At 37.7% G+C, this 27064-nt stretch overlaps 1 protein-coding gene across 5 annotated transcripts in view; it reads right to left on the bottom strand.

Annotated features, from left to right (window-relative positions):
• RAPGEF6 (Rap guanine nucleotide exchange factor 6) overlaps nucleotides 1-27064 on the bottom strand; it is a 203307-nt gene that overhangs the window by 163516 nt on the left and 12727 nt on the right. For all 5 annotated transcript variants that reach the window (XM_014796298.2, XM_087429849.1, XM_087429848.1 and 2 more), the window contains exons 2-4: nucleotides 7654-7724; nucleotides 6431-6487; nucleotides 1269-1352 (exon numbers count right to left, since the gene is read on the bottom strand). In XM_014796298.2, the coding sequence (XP_014651784.1) occupies nucleotides 1269-1352; nucleotides 6431-6487; nucleotides 7654-7724 (212 nt within the window). The remainder of the gene's footprint in view (nucleotides 1-1268; nucleotides 1353-6430; nucleotides 6488-7653; nucleotides 7725-27064) is intronic.

Raw genomic sequence — 27064 nt, 5'->3', positions numbered from 1 at the left:
CAAAACTGAGATGTCCTAGACCATCCATCAAAAAGACTGTACCTTGATACTTAAATTTAATAGTTTTGCAACTAAATTAATTTAGCTTCAATTAAAAGTCTTATTTAGAAGCCAAAAGATTTCAACATTTGAAAAAAGTCACTAAAAAATTACATATTTTTTTTGCTGAGGAAGATTTGCCCTGAGCTAACATCTGTTGCCAATATTCCTCTTTTTGCTTGGGGAAGGTTCCCCCTAAGCTAACATCTGTGCCAGTCTTCCTCTATTTTGTATGTGGGTCACTGCCACAGCATGGCTGCCAACGAGTGGCATAGGTCCACATCTGGGAACCAAACCCAGGCCACCAAAGCAGAATACATGGAACTTAACCACTAGGCCATGGGGCCAGTACCCCAAAATTACATTTTTATGTCATCAAATTATAATCTGAAGTCCAAAAATCTTAGAGAATTTGGTCTGTTAGCAATTCTTAAGAATACCACTTCTGACCATCTTTCTAACCACCCTTCTCTTCTTTTACCTAATAATTATGATAGTGATAATTAACAATTACTTATAATACCCAGGCACTGTTTTAAGAGCTTTATATATATTAACTTAGTTATTCCTGAAAACTAGCCTATGAAACAGACTCTATTATTGTCCCCATTTTATAAATGGGGAAACTGAGGCACAAAGAGATTAAGTAATTTGCCCAAGAAGCAGTAGAGCACAGACATGAACTCATACAGTCTGGCTCCAGAGTATCAACTTTTACAGACTTTTGTTGAGAGCTCTGAGTAGCAGCTTACTAAAGTCTCATAAAGACACTTCAGCAGGTACTATTATTATACTTATTTTACAGACAAAAAAAAATAAAATTTGTCCAAAGTCATATAACTGGTAAATGATAAAGTCAGGATTCTAACCTAGTTTGCCTTACTCCAAAAATCAATTTCTTAAGTATCTATTTCCTCTCTATAACCATTAATAGCAATGAATCCAAAAACCATCAGATAAATCAAAACAAATCCCACATAAAACTAAAGATCAAATAGGAGTAAGATACCATGTCATGGTGTAAACTTAAAGTCTATACCGTCAGAAATATGAAATATCAATTGATTCCTGCTATTTCCAATAGTACCAGCAACCCAAAGACATTTATAAAATGTGTCACCTACTGAGAGAAAATACACATCCTACATAAAATAGTTTAACATAAGAGGTAAACAACTGTAAAGTTAACTTTGCCTGTCACATGCACTAAGCAGCAAATGTAAACATACCTGCAAGGAGGCAAGACCATGGAGTCTTTCATAAGCACAGATCCAGAAAGCAGGATATACCAACATCTGGCGACAGTTTCTGAACTGTTTAAATGAATAAACAAACGAGTAAATAAACACACACTCACATGTATATGGATTCAATACAAAATACATAATATGAAATATATTCTAATAATATCATAAATCATTAAAAATTAAGTAACACTACATGGAAATTGGAGAAATTTTTCCTGTTGCCTAAGGTTTTATACAGACCAAGTTTACACGGGAAAAAGTATAATAACTATCTTAAAATATAGACTTCAGAAGTATATGTTTATTAGTTCTATCTTATTAATTATATCATTAACTTCACAGTCTTCATTTTTGTGTACTAGATCATCACATTTGATGAAGATTAACTTAAATACTGTACTACAACTGCATATTAGAACATTCTATTTCTAATAACTTTTATGTATATTAAAGACAATATTATTTGGAATTCACAAATTTATCAATGTTGTGTCTTTCAATTGTAATTTGGATCATGATGATTCATTTAAATTTTATTCTGACAGACATAAATAAAATGTCTACCCACTCTCTCATTTTATATGTTTTTGAGGGATAAAATGAAAGAACATCAGATGACTTAAGTCTGTCAGCATTTTAGTTCAGTTAAATTTCCAGTGGAAATCCAGAATCTTGTTAGATGTTAGTTTATAATCTAATCTCTCTCTGTCTCTCTTTCTCTCAAATATCTTTATTTACCATACCCAAGGCTTCAACTAATTCTAATACGTAGAAGATTCTAAAAGCTATAAAACAAATCTTTCCTCTGAGCTGGAGAACTGTTTAACTATCTGGCTGTCTACTTGACATGTCAACTTGTATATCTAACAGACACCTCTGACTCAACACGTTCAAAATCTACCTATCATTTCCTTCAAGCATGGATCTCTTCTAGTATTTTCTGTTTTCAATGAATAGTATCATCCTCCATGCAGAAACCTAGGCCTCCAAACCATTCCACATAGCACCCAGGATAAGCATTCTGGGTCAATCCTATTGCTTACCATGAGAAGGAAAAACTGTCAACTTTCCAGTAGATACTTTAAAGTTCTACATATCCCTTCTCATCTTCACTGAGGGAAGATGTAAATAGCTGCAAATTTCCTACTTAAAGTTCTTTGTTTAGAAATCCCACTTCCTTATTCTTTTGAAATATGACTTACAAAATCAAGGAATAAAATTAATAAAGAAACAATCTGTCCAAAATTAAGACAGAAAAAAGTTATGACTGGACACCACCATAAGCCTCCGATTTTCATCTCACTTGGCTGAAGTAGTCACAAAATTGTCAGTAAATTCTACTATGAACGCAGGAAAAATCCTGAAATTTATTCCCACCACCAAGAGAGCCAGGCCAGGTCGTTAATCAGAAACTGTTCAGACCTGGCAAGGAATTCTACTCTCAGAGCACGGTTTGGCAATATAGAAAGTGAAACCCTTTAACCCTTTAAAGGCCATGCTATCTCCTTTCTCTCTGAAAGCAAATGAATCCAAGAATAATCTAGCCTAGAGAAGGGAGGCATAGTTAATCTTATCAGATTTTACTCCTTCAAAGACTTCACACTGCTCCTAAGATAAAGACCAAAAACTCTTAAGGTGAACTTCACTTGCCTCTCCAGACTCCTCTCTTACTGTTTCCTCTTCTTTCCTCACGGCACTTGAACACACAGGCATCTTTTCACTTTTTATATCCTTCTGATTGCCAATTAAGGTCAACTATACACACTCTTTTCTTTGACTCCACCAACCTCTGAATCTAAAACTCTTTCCTTAGTTAACTTCCACATTCTTTTTTTTCTTTAATTCTTGTTTATGATTAGCCAGATATAAATCTGTGTAACTCTTAATATTTTTAAAACAGCTTTATTGAGGTATAACTCACATATCATGAATTCATCCTTCTTAAGTGCAGAATCCAATATTTTTACGAAATTTAAAAGAACTGTGCAAACATCACCACAATCCAGTTTTAGAACATTTTTATCACCACAAAAAGATCTCCTATGCCTTGTTTGCCGTCAATCCCTGCCCCAGGACCAATAATCTGCTGTTTCTATAAATTTATCTTCCCTAAACAGTTCATATAAATGGAATCATATAATATGTGGTGTTTCTATCCTGCTTCTTCTACTTAGCATAATGTTTTTGAGGTCTGTCCATGTTGTAGCATACCTCAGTATTTTATTCCTTCTTATTACCAAACGGTATTCCACTATATGGACAGATGGCATTTTATTTATCCATTCTTTGGACATTTTGCTTGTTTCCAGTTTTAGGCTAGTATAAACAGTGCTACTAAGAACATTTGTGTACCGTCTCTGTATGCATGTATGTTTTCATTTCTCTTGGGTAAATATATAAAAGTGGAATTACTAGGTCATTTGGTAAAATTGTTTAACTTTTTAAGAAAGTGCCAAGTGTTTCCTAAAGTGGCTATACCATTTAACATCTGCAACACCAATATATGAGGATTCCCAGTGTCACCATATCCTTGCCAACACTTGTCACTGTCCACCTTTCTGATTGTAGCTATTTCAATGGGTATAAAGTGATATCATTAATTTTTGTTTGTTTGTTTTGTGAGGAAAACCAGCCCTGAGCTAAGATCTGATGCCAATCCTCCTCTTTTTAGCTGAGGAAGACTGGCCCTGGGCTAACATCCATGCCCATGTTCCTCTACTTTATATGGGATGCCGCCACAGCATGGCTTAACAAGCAGTGTGTCGGTACACGCCCGGGATCCGAACCGGCGAACCCCGGGCCGCCGCAGCGGAGCGCATGCACTTAACCACTTGCGCCACCAGGCTGGCCCCGGTATCTCATTAATTTTTGTGTATGGTGTTAAGAGTCTAAATTAACTTTTTCCATGTAAATACTCATTTAACCTAGTAACATTTATTGGAAAAACTATGCTTTCCCCCTTGAAATGCTTCAGCATTTTCATCAAAAATAAACTGTTCACCGGCCAGCCCGGTGGCTTAGCGGTTAAGTGCGCGTGCTCCGCTACTGGCGGCCCGGGTTCGGATCCCAGGCGCGCACTGATGCACCACTTCTCCCGCCATGCTGAGGCCATGTCCCACATACAGCAACTAGAAGGATGTGCAACTATGACATACAACTATCTACTGGGGCTTTGGGGAAAAAAAGGAGGAGGATGGGCAACAGATGTTAGCTCAGAGCCGGTCTTCCTCAGCAAAAAGAGGACGATTAGCACAGATGTTAGCTCAGGGCTGATCTCCCTCACAAAAAAAAAAATAAAAAAAAAAATAAATAAATTAGTTCTTCTCATTTATTAAAAAATAAAATAAAATAAAATAAACTGTTCACTAGCGGTTTCTTTTTAATCCTCAACTATGTATACCCACATTGGTGTGCAGATCTTAGCTAGAGACCATTAAAAAAAAAAAAACTGTTCATAAATATAAAGGTTTACTTCTGGGCTCTCAAATCTATTCCAATGATCTATGTATCTATCCTTTTCCTTGATAACACTTAAATATGTGTAACTATTTTAATTAATTTTCGCCCCTCCACTACACAGCAAGCTCAATAAGGACAAATACTGTGTCTTCCCACCATTCTACATCAGGGTAAAAATAACATTTAACAATAAATGAATGGATCAACGAATGAATATAACCATTAAAATCCATATGAATCCAGTAAATACTTTAGAAATAATGATAAATGCAATGTATGAAACATGAAAGTCAATATGTAATGAACATGTAATGAAACATGAAAGTCAATAATACCATCTCTACATACCAGTTGAATCTACAAAATAAAGAGGTCACTGTTGCTAAAACTTTTAGAAGAAAAACAGAGAAGAATATCTTCATCATCTTGAGGAACAGAAAGATTTTGTTTTTTAAACAGGACATGAAAAGCACTAATCACAAGTGGAAGAATTGCGAAAGTCAGGAATTCCTCTTCTTCAAAAGACGCCATTAAGAGAGTGAAAAAGCAAGCCATACAGTGGGAGAAGATAATTTGCAGCATAAGTATCCCATCAAAGGACTAGGATACAGAATTCATAAAGAATTTCTACAAATCAGGGCCGGCTCCGTGGCTTAGCGGTTAAGTGCGCGCGCTCTGATGCTGGCGGCCCGGGTTCAGATCCCGGGCGCGCCCCAAGGCACCACTTCTCCGTCCAGCGCGAGGCCGAGTCCCACATACAGCAACTAGAAGGATGTGAACCTATGACATACAACTATCTGCTGGGACTTTGGGGGGAAAAAAATGAATAAATAAAATCTTAAAAAAAAAAAAAAGAATTTCTACAAATCAATAGAAATAAGACTAGACAACCCAATTAAAAAATGGTCAAAAACTTGAATCAAGATTTCATAAAAGAGCTATCTAAATACCCCATAAAAACATGGAAATCATTTATCATCATTAGTAAGTAAGGAAACGTAAAATAAAAGCACAATGAGATAACAAAATGAAATACATATGTCAGATTCTAATGTTAGAACCTCCTAAAGTTGAGCATGCACATTTCCAATAATTCTATTCCTACGAATATGTCCAACGGGAATGAGAAAATAAGGGCACAAAAAGACATGAATAAAATGTTCACAGAAACTTTATTATTCACAATAGTAAAAAACTGGAAACAACCCAAATATCTATTAATAGTGGAAAACATAAACAAGTTATTTTCATAGAATTGTTTATTTTCACACACATAGTGTAAAGCAATGCAGAAGAATGAATGCAAACACGAAAGAATTTCACACATTAATGAAGTAAAAAAGTCTAACCAAAAGATTTTTATCTATATGAAGTTCAAAAAGACGGAAAACTAATTTATGGTGATGAAAGTTAGAATTCGATTACCTTTCCAAGAGAGGTGCCTAGAGCCTTCTGGAGAGCTGATATGTTCTATATGTTCACCTGGGTAGTAGTTACACAGGTGTATATATTTATTAAACTTTGCTGCAGTGTACAACTTTTGTGTGCTGTATGTTATGTTTGAGTTTATGAACATATTTCAATCTGCTCCACTGAAATTGTTCCAGAATCCAATGAATCTCAATGCTAAAAGTCAAATTTAAACATTAATGCAATTAATTTAAGCTAATTATGGAAATACTTACCAAAAAAGAATTTGATTGCCACTGTATCTCTCGTAGCGTGCTTTTGCAGACATCCATCTAACATATTAAAAAAGTAAAAATTTTAAAGATTATTTTATCTTAAATTTTGTTTCAAAAGTTCTAATTACCTCAACATAAAATGACTGGATCTACTACTAAATTTTTCAATAAACTACAAGAGTTTAGAAATATATACATTAAATGCAATATTTTCAAAAACAGCAATAAGATAATATTAGCAAGTGTAATACCCTTATGTACATTCCAAAACCTGTCAATTTCACAATAAATAATGTCCTTTTTTTATTATGAAAAAATATACATTTGTCTGATTCACTATTGAATCTTCATGTGAAGAACACAGTTACTGACAGAGGCATATACACATACAAAATACCCGTTGAATAAATATATAAACTTGCTTGCATTTAAAAAATACTTTCAGTATTACTAAATGTTCTAGTTTTCATTTTTCTTCTTGATATACTTGTTTGACATATGCTAACATCTGAATTATGTTACAAAGTAAACAGAAAATAAAAATTCCCAGTTATATTTTAGCAATCTGGTCCATAACCAGAAACTTAAAGAGCGGCCAGAAAAACTGATGGATAAGGGTCATGGAAGGGAAACACATTTTAATTAAAATGTTACGCAAAGTTACAATAGTTAGTGCTTTACAGCACTCAAAAGTGTTTTTACAAATATAATCACAGTAGATAACAGGAGAGAAAATTCATTCTACAGAATAGAAAAATGAGGTTCAGAAAGTTTATGGGTCTTGTCCATGGGAGCTTATACCAAACCAAGAGTCCTGCTCTTTCTATTTTAATACAACACTACATCATACCATGCCCATGTTAAACATTTGACATAATAAATATCAACACGAACTACAAAAAGAAAGCAGTTTTGTACTCACTGGCTAGCACATACTGAGCACTGCGCTTTGCTTTAGATGGTTACGTATTCTCATTTAATCCTCAAAACACTCTAATGAAGATAATCTTACTATCCCTATTTTATGGAAGAAAAAACTGCAGCTTAGATAAATGTTAAGACTCCCTCAAGGTCTTATGTCTAAGAAAAACTGTGATGAGAAATGCAAATTCCTATGTTTATTCTACAAAAAGCCCCTACATGATTTGGCCCCTACAATTATCTATCCAAATTCATTTAAATAACTCCACGGCACATGCTCTTAAACAGAGTATCACACTTACCTAAGCTGATGTTCCCTGAGATTTGATAATATTTCCATTCCATGAAGATAAGAATAAATAGTATTTAAGTCCTGTAGAACAGAAAAGCTTTAGATTATTTTTCAAATATACTTTTTAAAATATAATGACACCCCACAATTCTGATTTTAAGAAACCAACCATTTATGACAGAACTGTAATCTATGGAAGAGTCATAAAATCTCTGAATTACAAGAAATCTGAAAAGGCAGAGAAGAGCTCCTTCAACTCACACAGGAACCCCTCTTCAGCATGGCTGATGGCCTCTACTCAGTGCCAGAAATCAAAATCTCACTATTTCACATGAAAGTCTATTTCATTTCTAAACAGATGTAACTTTTCTTCTTCAGTGACCTCCAAGTATTTGAAAAGAGTTATCATCATATCATCTGTTAAATCTTGTTTTGTTTTTTTTTCTCCAGATTACATAGTCTCAGTATTTGTGGGTTCCACATCTTTAAACATCCTGGCTGACCTCCTCTGGAGATGACGCAGCTTGTCAATATTCCTCTTAAAATATGACTTGCTAAAAATTCTCTTTCTAAAGAGACTCAAAATGATATTAATCTACCACTAAACAAAAAAGAAGTCCAATGGGACAATTCTATTGTTCATTCTGTGAAAGAGGTAGGGAATCTTTCTCTAACCCTCATTCAGATAACAAGGTATTAAAACCCCCAGGAAGATACAGTATAACCTCAGCTAAGAGTAGTGGCATAGCAAAAGGAGAAAGTGGGAGCAGTCCACATTCCTAAAAGAATGGAGTATTTTACCACTGATGTTATGTAGAATGTTGGTGCATGGTGACTATAAATAAGCTTAAATTCTCCACATAAAATATTCCTCCTTGTTCTCTTATAAGGAATAATGCCTGTATACTAAGGCAGATGGCTCTCAAACACTGCCCTTCCCCTGTGATATGCACTAGCCAACAGAATGATCAGATGACAGAGAGAAGAAAAAGAAAAGACACCTAAGACAACTTGTTTTCCAATAGGTTAATAAGACAACATGGAACTACTAAGAAAAACAGCAATAATCGTTGATTCCAAAAATTACAATTGTCAATTAATCATGATGCATTCAATGACCACATGTATCTCTGCTAAGTCCTTACTAAAATGAGTGTGAAAAAGATTTTTAAGTATACAAAAAAGGATGAATAGATTAAAAGAGGAAACCACAGCAAACAAGAAAGGTCTATATAATTCTGGAAGATAGTTGATGGAATAATGATATGGTAAACTGTATTTCCAAAGATGGCTACAATGATATTTCTTATCCCATATGGTCTTTTGCAATGGAACCTCACCACTCCCCCATCAAAAATTGGAATCTATGTGCTCTCTTCATGGATCTGGGTTGGTCCTGTGATTTGTTCTGACCAAAAGAATGTGGCAGAAGTGAGGCTGTGTAACTTTTAAGATTCAAGTACCCTGAGACCATCAATGTTGTGAGGAAGTCCAAGCTAGCCTCATGGAGAGAGAAAGGCCATATGGAACAGCACCAAGGGACCAGATATATTAAGTGATGCCTTCTTAGACCAGGAAAGCTATCAGCTGAATGGAGCTAGGAGAATGATCCCAGTACAGGTTCTGTGGAACAAAAGAACAAACCTCCCAGTCAAAACTTCTGAATTGAGGTAAAAAATAAGAGTTCTTGGGGCCGGCCCGGTGGTGTAGTGGTTGAGTTCGTACACTCCACTTTGGTGGCTGTGGGTTCGCAGGTTTGGATTCCAGGTGTGGACCTACTCATCGCTTATCAAGCCATGCTGTGGCAGGCATCCCACATATAAAGTAGAGGAAGATGGGCACGGGTGTTAGCTCAGGACCAATCTTCCTCAGAAAAAAGAGGAGGACTGGCAACAGATGTTGGCTCAAGGCTCATCTTCCTCACCAAAAAAAAAGAGTTCTGGCAAAAGTCTGCCTCACAGTGGGCTCACTGAGCATGCAGACTCAGTCTCCCTCTACTCCCCGAGTTTATAATTAGAATTCATGTACCTGGCAGTTAGAATAACCCCCACAATGGGTCCTCGACCTACGTAGTAAAAGCTGTCATAGTAGAAAAAGCCAAGTGGAAACCTCTGAAGTTGCCCCATTCCTCAGAACAAGATAGTAAATAAAAGACAATATTGTTGCCAGAGAGACAAAGGATAGCGAAGACTAGTGCTACCAGTCAAGACTTAAAAGTATGCTGGGGTGATGGTCCCTATCATACATCATGTATCATCTGCAGAAAGCAGACGAATCCTAAAAAATGACTGTAGACTGCCGCAGACTTAAACAAATTCTAATTAACATTCTTAACATAATATTGCTGCTAGAACTGACTAATTAAGCCTCAGGTAACGATTTGGTGAATGTACTCTTTCCTATTCCAATGACAAAAGAGGTTCAGAAACAGTTTGTAGGGGCCGGCCCAGTAGTGTAGTGGTTAAGGTTGTGCACTCTGCTTCGGCGGCCCTGGGTTCACTGGTTCAGATCCCAGGCACAGACCTACACCACTTATCAAGCCATGCTGTGGTGGTGTCCCAAACACAAAATGGAGGAAGACTGGCACAGACGTTAGCTCAGAGACAATCTTCCTCAAGCAAAAAGTGGAAGACTGGCAAAAGATCTTAGCTCAGGGCCAATCTTCCCCACCAAGAAAAAAAAAAAAGGAAACTGTGTATTCCTGTCATATAATATTAACTTCTAGTTTTGCCTTAGGGCTATTTAAAGTCTTTCACTCCCTGTCATAGTATATTCTGAAGACAACTAGACATCCTGACCCATTACATAAATGATATCTTGCTGACTGGACAGAATGAACAAGAGAATGAGCAAGAGGTGGCTGGTACCCTGGAGTCCTTGGTAACATACTCACAGTCCACAAAGTGGGAGATAAACTCCATGAGGACTCAAAGACCTGCCACTGTAATGTTTTTAGGGGGTGCAATAGTTAGGGACATTTCAGGACCTCTTCTCCTGACAAACTGTTGGGACTTCAGCTTTAGGTCAAGATAGAATAAGAGGAACTGGATTTACCTTCCACCTAAAACAACTAAAAATTAAAACAAATATATAAAACACTTTGAAAACACTTTTCAAGACATCAGGAAACAGAAGACAGTGACACCTGAGAGAGGGGAAACAAATGAAGTGATTCATATGATTCTACGAATACCTTACTGCCTGGTGGTATTTTGAGTTGTGGAGAAGGAGCTGGCAGTCTGGGAAGTAGAAGGTGGCTAGAGTTTGCAGAGCAGGAGAGAGAGAGAGAACATTACACAGAGAGAAAGTATGTTCTGGAAACCTACAGAGGGTCTCCTTTGAGTCTTAAGTTGAGTACCGATCATCCCATGTGAAGAAATATCTGAAGTCAGGCAAAGAACCCCCTGAAAGGATTAGAGTAGTCGTCCTCAACCAGGACTGATTTTGCCCCTAGGGTGACATAGCAATGTCTAGAGACATTTTGGGTTGTCACAATTTAGGGGGGAGGGTACTACTAGCACCAAGCGACTAGACGCTAGAGATGCTGCTACACATCCTACGATGCACAGGACAAGGCCCCAGAATAAAGGATTATCTGGGCTAAAATGTCAATAGTGCTAAGGTTTAAACACCCTGGACTAGAGGGAATGATACCCAAAACTCACAGAGGACAGGAAGAGTTCCTGTTCCCACCAGCCACAGTGGAGAATCTCATAATTCATAGTGTATTTAGTAGCGTACTCAGAAGGCTTTGGACTCAGTATTGGGCAAAATTTACCCTAGACTAAATGCTTCTTGTGCTACATAACATAGTTCAATAAAAGGCACGAAAGGATCAAACAATTTCCAAGTTACTTAACAGTGTCCCAGAACAAAGCTAAAGAATATTTATAGGAACAATAGGGGCTGGCCCGGTGGCGCAAGCGGTTGAGTGTGCGTGCTCCGCTGTGGTGGCCCGGGGTTCGCCGGTTCGGATCCTGGGCGTGCACCGATGCACCGCTTGGCAAGCCATGCTGTAGCAGCATCCCATATAAAGCGGAGGAAGATGGGCACGGATGTTAGCCCAGGGCCAGTCTTCCTCAGCAAAAAAAGAGGAGGATTGGCAGATGTTAGCACAGGGCTGATCTCCTCACACACACAAAAAATAATAAAAACATGAAAAAAAATATACAGGAACTATAAAAATACCCAGCACATAAAAAAGTAAAACTCACCATCTTTAAGTAGTCAATAAAAAATTATCAGGCATGAAACAAGCAGGAAAAAATGACCCACAAAGAGGGGGAAAAAAAAAAAACTGACTTAGTAATTACAGAGATAAGAGGATTAGTAGAAAAAGACATTTAAAAACTTATCAGGCGCTGGCCTGGTGGCCTAGCAGTTAAGTTCATGCGTTCCACTTCAGCAGCCCGGGGTTCCCAGCTTTGGATCCTGGGCGCAGGATCCTACACACTGCTCATCAAGCCATGCCGTGGCGGTGTCTCACATACAAAATAGAGAAAGACTGGCACAGAAGTTAGATCAGGGACAATCTTGCTCAAGCAAAAAGAGGAAGACTGGCAACAGATGTTAGCTCAGGGCCAATCTCCCTCAACAAAAAAGACCAAAAAAAAACTTATTAAAACTGTATTTCATAGGTTCAGGAAGACACAGAAAAAATTAAGCATATAAGAGGGACATTAAAAAAAATTCCAGAGATGAAAACAATATCTGAGATGTAAAATACACTAGATGGGAGGAATAGCACATTAGACAATGCAGAAGAAGAGATTAATAAACTTGAAGACACTAGAATTCAAAAATAAAACAGAGAAAAAAGAAAACATTTGAACAGAGCACCAGTGACATATGGGGGACAAATTCAAGCAGCCTAACAAAAGTGTACAGTAGTCCCCCCTCATTGCTTTCCTTGGTTTCAGTTACCCAAGGTCAGCCTTAGTCCGGAAGTAGATGATCCTCCTCCTGACATATCGCCAGAAGGTCAATAGTAGCCTAACGCTATGTCACAATACCTAAGTCATTTACCTCACTTCATCTCATCATGTAGGCATTTTTTCATCTCACATCAGCACAAGAAAAAGGGTGAGTACAGTACAATAAGAGATTTTGAGAGAGAAAGATCACATTCACATACCTTTTATTACAGTGTATTGTTATAATTCTTCTATTTTTTCATTAGTTATTGTTGTTCATTTCTTACTGTGCCAAATTTATAAATTAAACTTTATCATAGGTATGTATGTATGGGAAAAATCATAATAAATATAAGGTTTGGTACTATCCATGGTTTCAGGCATCCACTGGGGGTCTTGGAACATATTCCCCACGGTTAAGGGGCACTACAGTAATTAGAGTCACTGTCAGGGAGAGCGAGAACAAAAAAAAAATTTGAAGAATGGTGGAAAAATCTCCTATATTTGATGACAACTATAAACACACATCCAAACAGCTCAACAAACCTCAAGCACAAGAAACATGAAGAAAACACCACCAAACCACATCATAAAATTGCTTAAAAATGATAGAGAAAATTGTAAAATTATAAAAGCAGCTAAAGAAAATAAACTACATAGCAAGAACAAACCTTAACAAATCTCATAGTTCATGGATTCTTTTGGATTTTGTACATATACAATAACATCTCCTGTGAATAAGCACAGTATTATTTCTTCCTTCCCAGTCTATGTACCTTTTTCTCTTTTTCTTGCCTTATTACATGAGCTAGGACTTCCAAAACAATGGCCAGAGTAAGTGTGGCCATACACTACAAACACAGCTGCTGTGGCCCCACCCGTTAGGAGTCATCATAACCTGCCCAAACACTCACAAAATGCCTATCCTATGGGAATGAGCTTGTTATTTTTCACACCCAGACAATGTTGTTTTAGTGGCAAACAAGTTCTAGAAAGTTTAACAGAAAAAAGTTATGTTATGGAAAACAGAATTAGAACTCCTATAATTTGACCTGCCAAATGAGGACAGACTAGTGTCAAGGAGCCTCAGTATTTTCTGAGATTCTTGGTTGAATTTATGCCATATAATTTCCTCTGTTCTCAAATCAGAGGACATCTCTGGTACACCATGGATGATGCGATGAATAGCTGACAAAGAATTAGGAATTCACTCTTCCATTTTAAAGCCTGAATGAAAATATGATACCAAACTTCTTAATCTCAACTTCGTGGGCCTGAGGCACAGTAAGCCAATCATCAATGTGCTTGGAGATGGAGAAAGGTTTATTCGAATCAGAATAGAATCAGTTTATTCGAATCAGAAGGTGGGAGGATAGGTTCTCTCAAATCCACCTTAAGGAGAAGAAAGCAGGGAGTTTCATAGAGCTAAGGGGCTTGGCAGGAGGAGTTTCAGAGAAACAAAGAGGTAATCTATGTTTCTTTCACTCCAGACAAGCCCTTGGTCAATGTGACTTCTGGGCGTCAAGGGCAGCTGCAGGCTAGTTATCTGGTGATCGTAACTTCCTTGAAAGCATTCTTTTCCTTCTACAAAACAAGCTCATAAAACCTTGTGACACTTGAGTCACGCCTCAGGTTAAACAAGAAGGCAGCAAATTGACAAAATTAACTTCCTTTCATCTATGTCTGTGTTGGGAACAAGGAAGAAAGGTAAACTTATCCAATATTTACGGTAACCCTTGAGTACCCAGCTCCAACTATAATTCACAGGTTTTGAAATACATATGTGGATCTTCAGTTCTCTGCCTGAAGAGAGGCTGACAAAGTTTATCAACTTTAGAATATAAAAGCTTTTCTTCAAATATCTGAAAGCCATTTGCCTTCAATCTCCTTATTTCAGAGGGACAATGTGGCCATATGACCACGTAGTGCTCCAACAGCATCTATAAATAGAGACTCCATGGACTTGCATAGAAGTATTAGCATTATTCCTTTGAGAAGTCGGCAAACTTTTTCTATAAGGGGTCAGACAGTAAATATTCTAGGTTTTTTGGGCCATATGGTTTTTGTTACAACTACTTAACTTTGCCTTTGTAGCATGAAAACAACCATAAAAATGTAGGTAAATGAATGGGAGTGACTGCATGCCAATAAACTTCATTACCAAAATAGCGAGGCCAATTTGGCCTCCAGGCCATATCTTGCCAACTCCTAATGCATATGGTCAAAAATATCTACCCAAGTCACATCAGCATCATGGCAGAGTAAGTTGTCCCCTCAGTCTCTCCGCTTTAAGTTACAACTAAATGGACATGCATTAACCAGCAGAGGACTCCCTACAAAACACAACAGGACTTCTGAGAAATCCATGCAGCTATACATCTGTAGGTGGGTGGACTGGATCCCCAGGAGGCAGTGTAAATAAGTAAACACACCCCTCCCCCTCCCAGCGGTAGCAAGCCAGTTGGGGATCCTCACACACCAGCCATGCACGACTGTAAGAGGAGGCAGTGACAGCCTGGCCTGTGTCAACACTTTTGGAGTTGCAGCCCAGCCCACAGGAGCGCCCAATGTGCCATGGCGGCCCCGCTCGTGGGAACGCTCTACACCAGTGGCAGCGGCGCAGCCACCGTGTGGGCACACTTGCCCCCCTAGCCCAACACAGGTTAGAAAGAACCCCCGCCCACAGAGCACAGTAGCCCAAGGGATCCACCGAGTGGCAGCTCAAGCCCCCTGGGGGAAACCTCCACCCTTATTAGCACAGCACAGGCGAGAAGGTGACCCACATGTCGGGCAGCCAGCCTACGGGACCTACCCGGTGGTGGCTCGGCCCAGGCATAGGCGGCCCTCATGCCTACCATACAGCAGCTCAGCTGGTCCCATGCTGACACAGAGGCCCTGCCTACAGTGCCCAACCCACTCGCCCAATACAAAGGCCTTGCCCATGTGAGCCTGATCTGCAAAGCAGCTGCAGCCAGCCCAGGCAAAGGCAGAGTAGCTCTACGTGCACAACTTCCAGTAGAAGGGGCGGGATCAGAAAACACAGCTCCTGCCCACCTCTCCCAGCGGTGGCAGGTGGAATGTGCAACCAGATACTACCACAAACGTGTTGACAAAGGATCACTTCATTAAACACCATTAAGAACTACATTAACACTTCAGAGCAGAAGGAAAATGAAAAGTCTCCAGAAACCAATCATGAAGTGATAGAAATTTACAATCTAAATGACAGAGTACTCAAAATAGTTATCATAAAGAAACTCAACAAGTTACAGGAAACTCAGATAGTTCAATAAGCTCAGGAATAAAATTAATGAGCAAAAGGAATACTTCATGAAAGAGACTGAAATTCAAAAAAAGAGACAAACAAATTCTGGATATGAAGAACACAATTAATAAGATAAAAAATAATCTAGAATTCTCAAAAAACAGAGCTGATATTATGGATGATAGAAATAGTGATTTATAGGATAGAAACACAGAAATGCTTCAGGTGGAGGAGGAGAGAGAACTAAGATTAAAAAAAAATAAGAAATCCTTTGAGAAATATCCGACTCAATTAGGAAAAGCAACATAAGGATTATAGGTATTCCAGAGGGAGAAGATTTGGAGAAAGGAGCAGAGAGGTTGTTCAAAGCAATAATAGCTGAGAACTTCCCAAACCTGGGGAAGGAACCGGACTTACAAGTACATGAAGCCAATAGAACTTCTAATTAGATCAACGCAAAAAGACCTTCTCCAAGGCATATACTACTAAAACTGGCAAAAGTCAATGACAAAGAAAAAATATTAAGGGCAGCAAGGCACAAGAAAATAACCTGCAAAGGAACCCCTTTCAGGCTTTCAGCAGATTTCTCAGCAGAAACCTTAGAGGCCAGGAGAGAATGGAATGATATATTCAAGATACTGAAAGAAAAATTTTCAGTCAAGAATACTCTATCCAGTGAAACTATCCTTCAGATATGATGGAGAAATAAAAGCTTTCCCAGATAAATAAAAGTTGAGGGGGTTTATTGCAACTAGACCTGCCTTACAAGAAATGATAAAGGAAATCTTCCTACCTTTAACAAAAAGGCAAAGGTTTACAAAACCTTAAGCAAGGAGATAAATAGACAGACAAAATCAGAAAATTGCAGCTCTCTATCAGAATAGGTCAGTAAACAATTATAACATAAAAGACAAAGGGAAGGAAAGCATCAAAAATAACTATAAATGCTTCTATTTAGTCACAAACTCACAACACAGAAAAGAACAATTTGTGACAACAATAACTCAGAAAGGGAAATGGGATGGGATGGAACCTGCTTAGGCTAATGGAGATAAGAGGTTATCAGAAAATGGACTTTCTCATCTATGACACCTTTTATACAAACCTCATGGTGACCACTAAACAAAAAATCAAAGCAGAGCCACAAATCATAAATAAAGAGAAAACTGAGAAAACCACCAAACTCAAAAGGCAGTGAGAAATACAAGAGAAAACAAACAACTGAAATAAATAACAACTGGAAAACAAGAGATAATAATAGCAGTACTAAGCCCTCATATGTCAATAATCACTCTAAATGTAAATAGATTGAATTCTCCAATCAAAAACACAGAGTGGCTGGATGGATTAAAAAACAAGACCCAATAATATGCTGCCTCCAGGAAACACATCTGAGCTCTAAAGACAAACACAGGCTCAAAATGAATGGACGGAAGACGACACTCCAAGCAAATGGTAATTAGGAGAAAGCAGGTGTTGCCATACTTAGACAAAGCAGACTTCAAGAAAAAAAAGACAATGAAAGACAAAGAGGAGCAGTGTATAATGATAAAAGGGACATTCCACCAAGAGAACATAACACATAATCATATATGCACCAAAGTATGTAACACAACTATTAACAGACCTAAAGGCAGAAACTGACAGCAACACAATAATAGGAGGGGACCTCAACACCCCACTTACCTCAATGGATAGATCATCCAGACAGAAAGTCAACAAGGAGACAGCCACCTTGAATGAAACACTAGACCAGATGGACTTAAGAGATACATATAGAACATTCCATCCCAAAACAGCAGACTACACATTCTTCTCATGTGCACATGGAATATTCTCAAAGATAAACCATATGCTGGGAAACAAGATAAGCCTCAATAAATTTAAGAAGACTGAAATCATATCGGGCATCTTTTCCAGCCACAATGCTATGAAACTAGAAATCAACTACAAGAAAAATGCTAGGAAAGTCACAAATATGTAGAGACTAAACAACATGCTACTGAACAATCACTGGATCAATGGAGAAATCAAAAAATACCTGGAGACAAATAAAAATGAAATGCAACATACCAACTCTTATGGGATGCCACAAAAGCAGTCCTAAGAGAGAAATTTATAGCAATACAGGCCCACATCAACAAACAACAAAAATCTCAAATAAGTAATCTTAACATCTAACAGAACTAGAAAAAGAAGAATAAAGCCCAAAGTCAGCAGAAGGAGGGAAATAATAAAAATTAGAGCAGAAATAAATGAAATAGAGACTAGAACAACAATAGACAGGATCAATGAAACTAAGAGCTGGTTCTTTGAGAAGATAAACAAAACTGACAAACTCTTAGCCAGACTCACTAAGAAAAAAAGAGAGAAGGCTTATTAAATAAATAAAATTAAAAATGAAAGAGGAGAAATTACAACGGATACCACAGAAATACAAAGGATTATAAGAGAGTAGTATGAAAAACTATATGCCAACAAATTGGACAACCTAGAGGAAATAAATGAATTCTGAGACTCATACAACCTCCCAAAACTGAATCAAGAAGAAATAGAGATCCTGAATAGACCAACTGCAATTAAAGAGACTGAAACAGTAATCAAAAACCTCCCAAAAAACACAAGTCTAGGATCAGACGGCTTCTCTGGAGAATTCTACCAAGCATTCAAAGAAGATTTAATACCTGCCTTCTCAAACTATTCCAAAAAATTCAAGATGGAAAGCTACCTAACTCATTCTATGAGGCCAACATTAGCCTGATACCAAAACCAGACAAGGAGAACACAAAGAAGGAAAATTTCAGGCCAACATCACTGATGAACACAGATGCAAAAATCCTCAACAAAATATTGGCAAAGTGAATACAGCAATACATTAAAAGGATCATACACCATGGTCAAGTGGGATTTATACCAGGGATGCAGGGATTGTTCAACATCCACAAATCAATCAATATGACACACCATATTAACAAAATGAGAAATAAAAACCACAGGATCATCTCAATAGATGCAGAGAAAGCATTTGACAAGATCCAATATCCATTTATCATAAAAACTCTCAATAAAATGGGTATAGAAGGCAAGTACCTCAACAAAATAAAGACCATATATGACAAACACACAGCAAACATCATACTTAACAATAAAAAACTGAAAGCCATCCCTCTGAGAACAGAACAAGACAAGAGTGACCACTCTTGCCACTCCTATTCAACATAGTACTAGAGGTTTTGGCCAGAGCAATTAGGCAAGAAAAAGAAATAAAACGCATCCAAATTGGAAAGGAAGAAGTAAAACTCTGGCTGTTTGCGAATGACATGATTTTATAGATAGAAAACCCTGAAGAATCCACAAGAAAGCTATTAGAAATAATTGACAACTACAGCCAAGTTGCAGGATACAAAATCAATTTACAAAAACCAGTTACATTTCTATACTCTAATAATGAGTCAGCAGAAAGAGAAGCCAAGAATACAATCCCATTTACAATTACCACAAAAAGAATAAAATATCTAAGAGTAAATTTAACCATGGAGGTGAAAGACCAACATACTGAAAACTAGAAGACATTTCTGAAAGAAATCGAAGCTATAAAGAAATGGAAAGATATTCCACACTCATGGATTGGAAAAATAAACACAGTTAAAATGCCCATACTACCTAAAGCAATCTACAGATTCAATGTAATCCCAATCAGAATCCCAATGACATTCTTCATGGAAACAGAACAAAGAATCCTAAAATTTATATGGAACAACAAAAGACCCCAAATAGCCAAAGCAACCCTGAGAAAAAAGAACAAAGCTGGAGGCATCACAATCTCTGACTTCAAAATACACTACAAAGCTATAGTAATCAAAACAGCATGGTACTGGCACAAAACAAGATACACCGGTCAATGGAACAAAACTGAAAGTCCAGAAATAAACTGACACATCTACGGACAGCTAATCTTCAACAAAGGAGCCAAGAACATACAATAGAGAAATGCAAGTCTCTTCATAAAATGCTGTTGTGGGGGCCGGCCCAATGGAGTAGTGGTTAAGTTCGTGCACTCTGCTTTGGCTGCCCAGTGTTCGCTGGTTCGGACCTACGCACTGCTAATTAAGCCATGCTGTGGCGCTATCCCATACACAAAATAGAGGAAGACAGGCACAGATGTTAGCTCAGGGCTAATCTTCCTCAGCAAAAAGAGGAAGATTGGCAATGGATGTTAGCTTAGGCCAATCTTCCTCACCAAAGGGGGAAAAAAAAAGTGTTGGGACAAAGGGACAGTCACACACAAAAGAATGAAAGTAGACCATATTCTTACACAATCCACAAAAATTAACTCAAAATGGATTAAAGACTTGAATGGAAGACATGAAAACATAAAAGTCTTAGCAGAAAATATAGGCAGTACACTCTTTGACATTGGTCTTAGCAGCATCTTTTTGAATACTATCTATACTCAGGCCAGGGAAACAAAAGAAAAAATAAACAAATGGGACTACATCAGACTAAAAAGCTTCTGCAAGGCAAAGGAAACCACAAACAAAACGAAAAGACAACCCACCAACAGGGAGAAAATATTTACAAATTATATATCTGACAAGAGGTTAATTTCCAAAATATATATAGAACTCATAAAACTCCACAACAAAAAATGAACCAGATCAAAAAATGGACAGAGGATATCAACAGACATTCTTCCAAAGAAGATATACAGATGGCCAACAGGCACATGAAAAGATGTTCAACGTCACTAATTATTAGAGAAATGCAAATCAAAACTACAATGAGCTATCACCTCACGCTCATCAGAAAAGCTATAATTAACAAGATGAAAAATAATAAGTGTTGGAGAGGATGTGGAGAAAAGGGAACCTTCATACACTGCTGGTGGGAATGCAAACTGGTGCAGACACTATGGAAAACAGTATGGAGATTTCTTTAAAAATTAAAAATAGAAATAACATATGAGGGCCGGCCCTGTGGCTTGGTGGTTAAGTGCGCGCGCTGCGATGCTGGTGGCCTGGGTTTGGATCCCGGGTGCGCATCGAGGCACTGCTTCTCCGTTCATCCTGAGGCCGAGTCCCACATACAGCAACTAGAAGGATGTGCAGCTACGACATACAACTATCCACTGGGGCTTTGGGGGGGGGAAAAATAAATAAATAAATAAATAAAATCTTTAAAAAAAAAAAGAAATAACATATGATACAGCTATCCCACTACTGGGTATTTATCCAAAGAACATGAAATCAACAATACAAAGAGATCTGTGTACCCCTATGTTCACTGCAACATTATTTACAACAGCCAAGACACAGAAGCAACCCAAGTGCCCATCAACTGATGAATGGATAAAGATGTGGTGTATATATACATATACACACACACACATATATATATACCTATATATATATACATACAATGGAATATTAGCCATAAAAAAGACAAAATCATCCTATTTGCAACAACATGGATGGACCTTGAGGGTATGATGTTAAGCGAAATAAGCTAGACAGAGAAAGACAAACATTGTATGATTTCACTCATACGTGGAAGAGAAACAAACACATGGATAAAGAGAACAGATTAGTGGTTACCAGAAGGGAAGTGGGTGGGGGAATGGGTGAAAGGGCTAAAGGGGCACATACGTATAGTGACGGACAAAAACTAGACTATTAGTGGTGAACACAATGCAGTCTATACAGAAACTGGTATATAATAATGTACATCTGAAATTACACAATGTTAAAAATTTATATGACCTCAAAAAACCCATCAAAAACAGAAAAGTAAATAAATAATTAAGTCATGGGGATGTAATGTACCATATGGTGACTATAGTTAATAACACTGTATTGAATATTTGAAAGTTGCTAAGAGAGCATATCTTAAAAATTCTCATTAAAAGAAAAAAAATTGTAACTACCTATGGTGACAGATGTCAACTATACTTACAGTGGTGAGCATTTTGCAACATATACAAATATCAAATCATTATGTTGTACACCTGAAACTAATATGTCAGTTATATCAATAAAAAAATTTAAAAAAAAAAGATCTACAAAAAAACCAGGAATATCTACCAAAGAAGTCAAGCCATGAATGAACTCCTCTTTGGAGGCTACCTCTGCTTATGAGTTTTGCTGGAAGCTGAAAACATGAGAGTTTCATTTTTCCAACCTCCCATAAAACCAGGGTATGGGCAAATGATCCAGTCATTACCAATCAGACACACCTGTCTCAGACTTTGAATCTAGTGACACCAAGAAGCAAGAACTGCACAGAATCCATTTTGGCAGTTAGTGGTAGTAGCAGGGTCTGTCAAGACACGCAGTGTACAGTATAGGTAGTCAGCAGTGAAAGTTGTGGTATCCCCTGTGTTCAGCGCTAGCAGCAGTAGTATCTTTACCAGCTCTGTGATAGAGAGTATAGATCACGGTTGTCCAGTCCCAAGTCTACTTCTCCACTACTCCCAACAATTCTGTAGCTACCAGTATCCTATTAATAAATTCTTTTCCTTTAAACTGGCCAGAGTTGGGTTTTGTTGCATGTAACAACCCTGAGAGACTCTTAGAGTAGCACCATCAGCATCACTTGGGAACTTGATAAAAATGCAAATTCTCACGCTCCATCCCAGACCTAGTGAATCAGAATCTTTGGGAGTAGGGCCCAGCAGTTTGTGGTTTAATAAGTGCTACACGTGGTTCTGATGCACACTAAAGTATGAGAACCATTGGTTTACAAGTAGGATCTAGGCTACTCTGGATTATCTGGCTGATAACCTATTAATGAGGAAAGGCAACAAGCACTGAGATGTCTAGTAAATCCTGGGCCCTTCAGCGCACCTGGTTTGATGGTAAGATGCTAAGCATTCATAAAAGGACAGAAAAGAACCTCCCAAAACAAAGGACGGTTGTAGTAGCAAGCTGATTAATTCTCTCATATCATGTGGGTGATTATGGTATTTTGTTTACACGAGACAGCAAGTAGTTGTTGACTGTGTAGTGCTGGGCTTAGAAAGGGGTTTCTTGTGGTTTTTGTACCAATTATCTCTGAGACAGGCTTGAGGTACTGCACTATCTATTAGGCTCTTATTGTGTCCAAGATCAATAAAAGTTACTGTAGAAAGCAAAAATAAACAAGCAAAAAAAACCCTGACAGAGGCAAACTGGAAGTCTTACAGATATTTCTTGGTAGTGAAAAATTTAAATGCTAGATTCAAGGAGGTGTTAATTATTTACACAACGTGCACTTGAAAGCTGCTCTATTGAGCTTGAAAGAGGGAAGCCATGAGGAAGATGGAAGAAACTAGGAAGTGACATTCCAGATCAGTAAGACCTGAATGAGTCACTGCTTCTGTAACTACAGCAAAATATTGCAGAAATTATCCAGTGGTATCAGAAGAACCAATACAAGCTCAGGATTAGGGGATAAAATAATGGGTTTCACTTGGGGAAAAAAGGGTGTGCTAGTGGTGATGACTCAGTACTTCCTAAAACACATCAGCCATACCCTCTCAGCCAGTCAGATATGAGAGTGAAGGTGGGCAAGTTGAGGTGGGTGGGACCACTGCCATCCTACAACAAAGCAGCTATCTTTTTAAACCCTTCAAACAATCCATACCTGATGCATTCACTGTAGGTATATTCCATGGGTTTTCAATTTCATTGTTAAATGAAATATTAAATTCATACTTACAGCTCTGTAAGTAGGAGAATTAGTGAGTCCTTTAAGTATACACTTCTAATTAAGCAGGCTGGAATTTTTTGTGTGTGTGTGAGGAAGATCGGCCCTGAGCTAACATCTGCCAACACTCTTTCTTTCTTTCTTTTTTTTTTTTTTGCTGTGGAAGACTGGCTCTGGGGTTAACATCCATGCCCATCTTCCTCCACTCCACTTTATATGGGACGCCACCACAGCATGGCTTGACAAGCAGTGCGTTGGTGCGCGCCCGGGATCCGAACCGGCAAACCCCGGACCACTGAAGCGGAGGGCGCACACCCAACTGCTTGGGCCACCGGGCCGGAATTTTTATCTCTTTCCTCAATGTTGTGCCAAGCAGTGTGCTGCTCTCAGAGTAACTCTATCTCTCAATTTTGCTGACTGCCACTCTACACATGCTTAGAAAACCAACCAAAGCTTGGAAAACTCAAACTGAGATGCTTAGTGCCATTCTTCATTTTTCTGTTTCTTCACGTCTAAAACTAGTGAATTTCTTATCTGTGATATACTTAATTCATCACATACAATTTTCAATACAACATCAATTATCTAAAACACTCATTAACCAAGATATTTTACTCATTATCTTTTTTACCTGGAAAACAAGTCCATCCCAGGAATTTTAACAATAAAAAAATCTGTCAGGATGGATCCTAAAGTCAGTACAGGATATATATATCAATCCCAAGATATATATATATTCTGCAGCTACAGTTCTATAATGAAAACTTATGCTAAAGAATTTTCTCCAATTGTAGGCTGCCTTCAGCCTAACAATGTGGTTAAAAACTTGGACTCTGGAGACAGCACTGGGTTCAAATTCTGCCCCTATCAGTTACTAACCATGTAACCATGGACAATTTGCTCAATGTTTATTATCTGTACAATAGGAATGATAGGAATGATAAACTACCTCCCTTTGAAAATAAAGAAAGTAATAATGCTGGGGCCAGCCTGGTGGTGTAGTGGTTGGGTTTGTGCGCTCCGCTGTGGCAGCCTGGGGTTTGCAGGTTCAGATCCCGGGTGTGGACCTGCACACTGCTTATCAAGCCATGCTGTGGCGGCATCCCATATAAAGTAGAGGAAGATGGGCATGAATGTTAGCCCAGGGCCAGTTTTCCTCACCAAAAGGAGGAGGATTGGCAACAGATGTTAGCTCAGGGCTAATCTTCCTCACAAAAATAAATAAGGAAATAAAAATAATAATGCTTTAGCGCATAACACAGAGACTATCACATGGTAAACAGTTAACAAATGTTAGTATTATATGTTTATATATATGTTTGGATCATAAAATTAAAAAACAAGGATTAAATTACATTCAGCAGACTATTAAAGCTATTTTAAAGACTTTCAACAATATCTCCAAGTTAACAAGACCATACACTAAATACAGAATTCCATTCCACTTGTTTTCTTATCCATGGAGGTGTAAATATATTCTGCAAAATGGCAGTAAAGAGCTATAAAACACCACATCTGGAGCCCAGACTTTGGTTTCTAAACACCACTTCCTACTAAAAGGAACCAGGGTTCCTTGGAGAAATGGCTGATTTCAGCAGTCCTAAGGCAAGGAAAGTACGAGCCTGGAACATCTTTTTGTATCAGAAAGTAAGGTATTACTTGAAGACTAATGGGGTCACGTCAAAAGGATACAGGAGCTGACTTTGAAAGGGCTCCCACTGGCTAAATTTGGGGCAATCTAATATCAAAAAGAATAATTACAATATTAAAAATGCAAAAATAATCCTTGAATTCATAGTGATTTAAAAAAAAAAAAAGCAGGAGGAGGAGAGGGGAAGGTGGGGAAAGTTCTTCTATACAGAATACGAGATAATAAATGTAGAAGGGATATACCTTAGAAAATTATCACTTTGTAACAGCAAAGTAATAGTTAATTTAGGCAAGGATCATCAACAAATACCACTAGGTGTAACACCTGGAAAACAAGATATCCACACATTCTCAAAGTATCACCTCAAGGAGCACTTATAACTTATAGCATTGTACCTTTACAACAAAGAGATACAGGTGGGCGAATGCAGCATCTCCAACAACAGAAAGAACTAATAAAATGTATCTTTTGATGGGACAATATGGGAAGTACAGAACATCACCTATGCAGTTTCTCAAGAAAATGATTTATCCTGAATCTAATCATGAGAAACCAGATGAATCCAAATTATAATACATTCTAGAAGACAAACAGCCAGACTCTTCAAAAAGCCACATTCACGAAAGAAAGAAAAAGGCAGGACTGTTAAAGGAGACTAAAGAGACATGACAACCAAATGTCATGTACCTTGATGGGATCCTGGATTGAAAAATAAACCAACTATAAAAGACACCTTGGTGATAGCAGTGAAAGGTGAAGTGTCATCAGGTCTGCAACTTACCTTGAATTGGTCTAGCAAAATAAGGTATATGCTAGAGAGAAAGTGATAAGGTAAATACGGCAAAATATTACTCTGGGTGAAGGGTATATAATTAAGGGTACTATTTTTGTAATGTTTTAATTTTTAGTTTTAAATGTTTTATTTAAATTTTTTATTTTAAATTTAGTTTCAAATTTTTCAAAATAGAAAAAAGGGGGTGGGGAACAACTGACTATTTCCTTTCTCCATGTGGTGACAGATATTTCTAGCTTTACTTAAATTTCAAGTCTTATTTAACGATCTGCATTCTTTTTTCATATCTTTTCCCATGCATCCCTGATCATTACCATATGTTGATCTTTGCCCATGACACACTGTCCCCGGCAATGTTCTCTGGAAAAGCCTACTTCATTCCATCACTTTATTAGAATCTAGTCTTGTCTTGCTATAGATTTGAGTATACATTTCTTATGGTAAACTTGAACTTTTTATTTCTAGGTTAAAATATGTTGACCGACTACTTGAATAAAAAACTAACATTAAAAATTAGTCTGAAATTTCAGTTTTTAGAAAGTCCCAAATGATATGTTAAACATTAGAACTCCAATAATTAATCACTGAAATGATAATGCATCAAAAGATCAAGCATCCAATTACTTATAACTTCAAAGTGTAGCCTAAAGTTCACTTTTCTTATCCCACTACATATTATAAAGTCACCCAAGATTTGCTAATCCCAATTCCACATGCACTTTTCAATTCTTCTCTCTTCATAGTCTTTATAGTATTTCACCGCTGACACATTCATCATTCACTCACTCCCCCCTCCAAAAACTCGTTCCTTCCATCCCTTCTGTAATATGGTTCTCTCTGGGTTTTTGTCCTAATGAGAAAGAGCAATGGTTACAAGCCCAGAATGTGAAATCAGAATGCCTAGGTTTGAATACTAACTTCACTGTTTCCTGGCTGTCTGACCTTAGGCAAATTAATCTCTCTGTGATTCCATTTCCCTATATGTAAAATGTGGATAATATCTTCTTTCAGAGAGTTTGTGAAGGATTAAATGTGTATAAAGGTTTTATAACAGTGACAGGCATCCAATAAACACCATAGCATTTATAAGTCAGCCATTCTTTTTTTTTTTTTTTA

This window comes from Ceratotherium simum, chromosome 4 (assembly GCF_057802395.1).
Source record: "Ceratotherium simum simum isolate JZ-2026a chromosome 4, ASM5780239v1, whole genome shotgun sequence".
Lineage (NCBI taxonomy): Eukaryota > Metazoa > Chordata > Mammalia > Perissodactyla > Rhinocerotidae > Ceratotherium > Ceratotherium simum.
The sequence above is the reverse complement of the archived record's forward strand: the minus strand, read 5'-3'. Positions and strand labels throughout refer to the sequence as shown.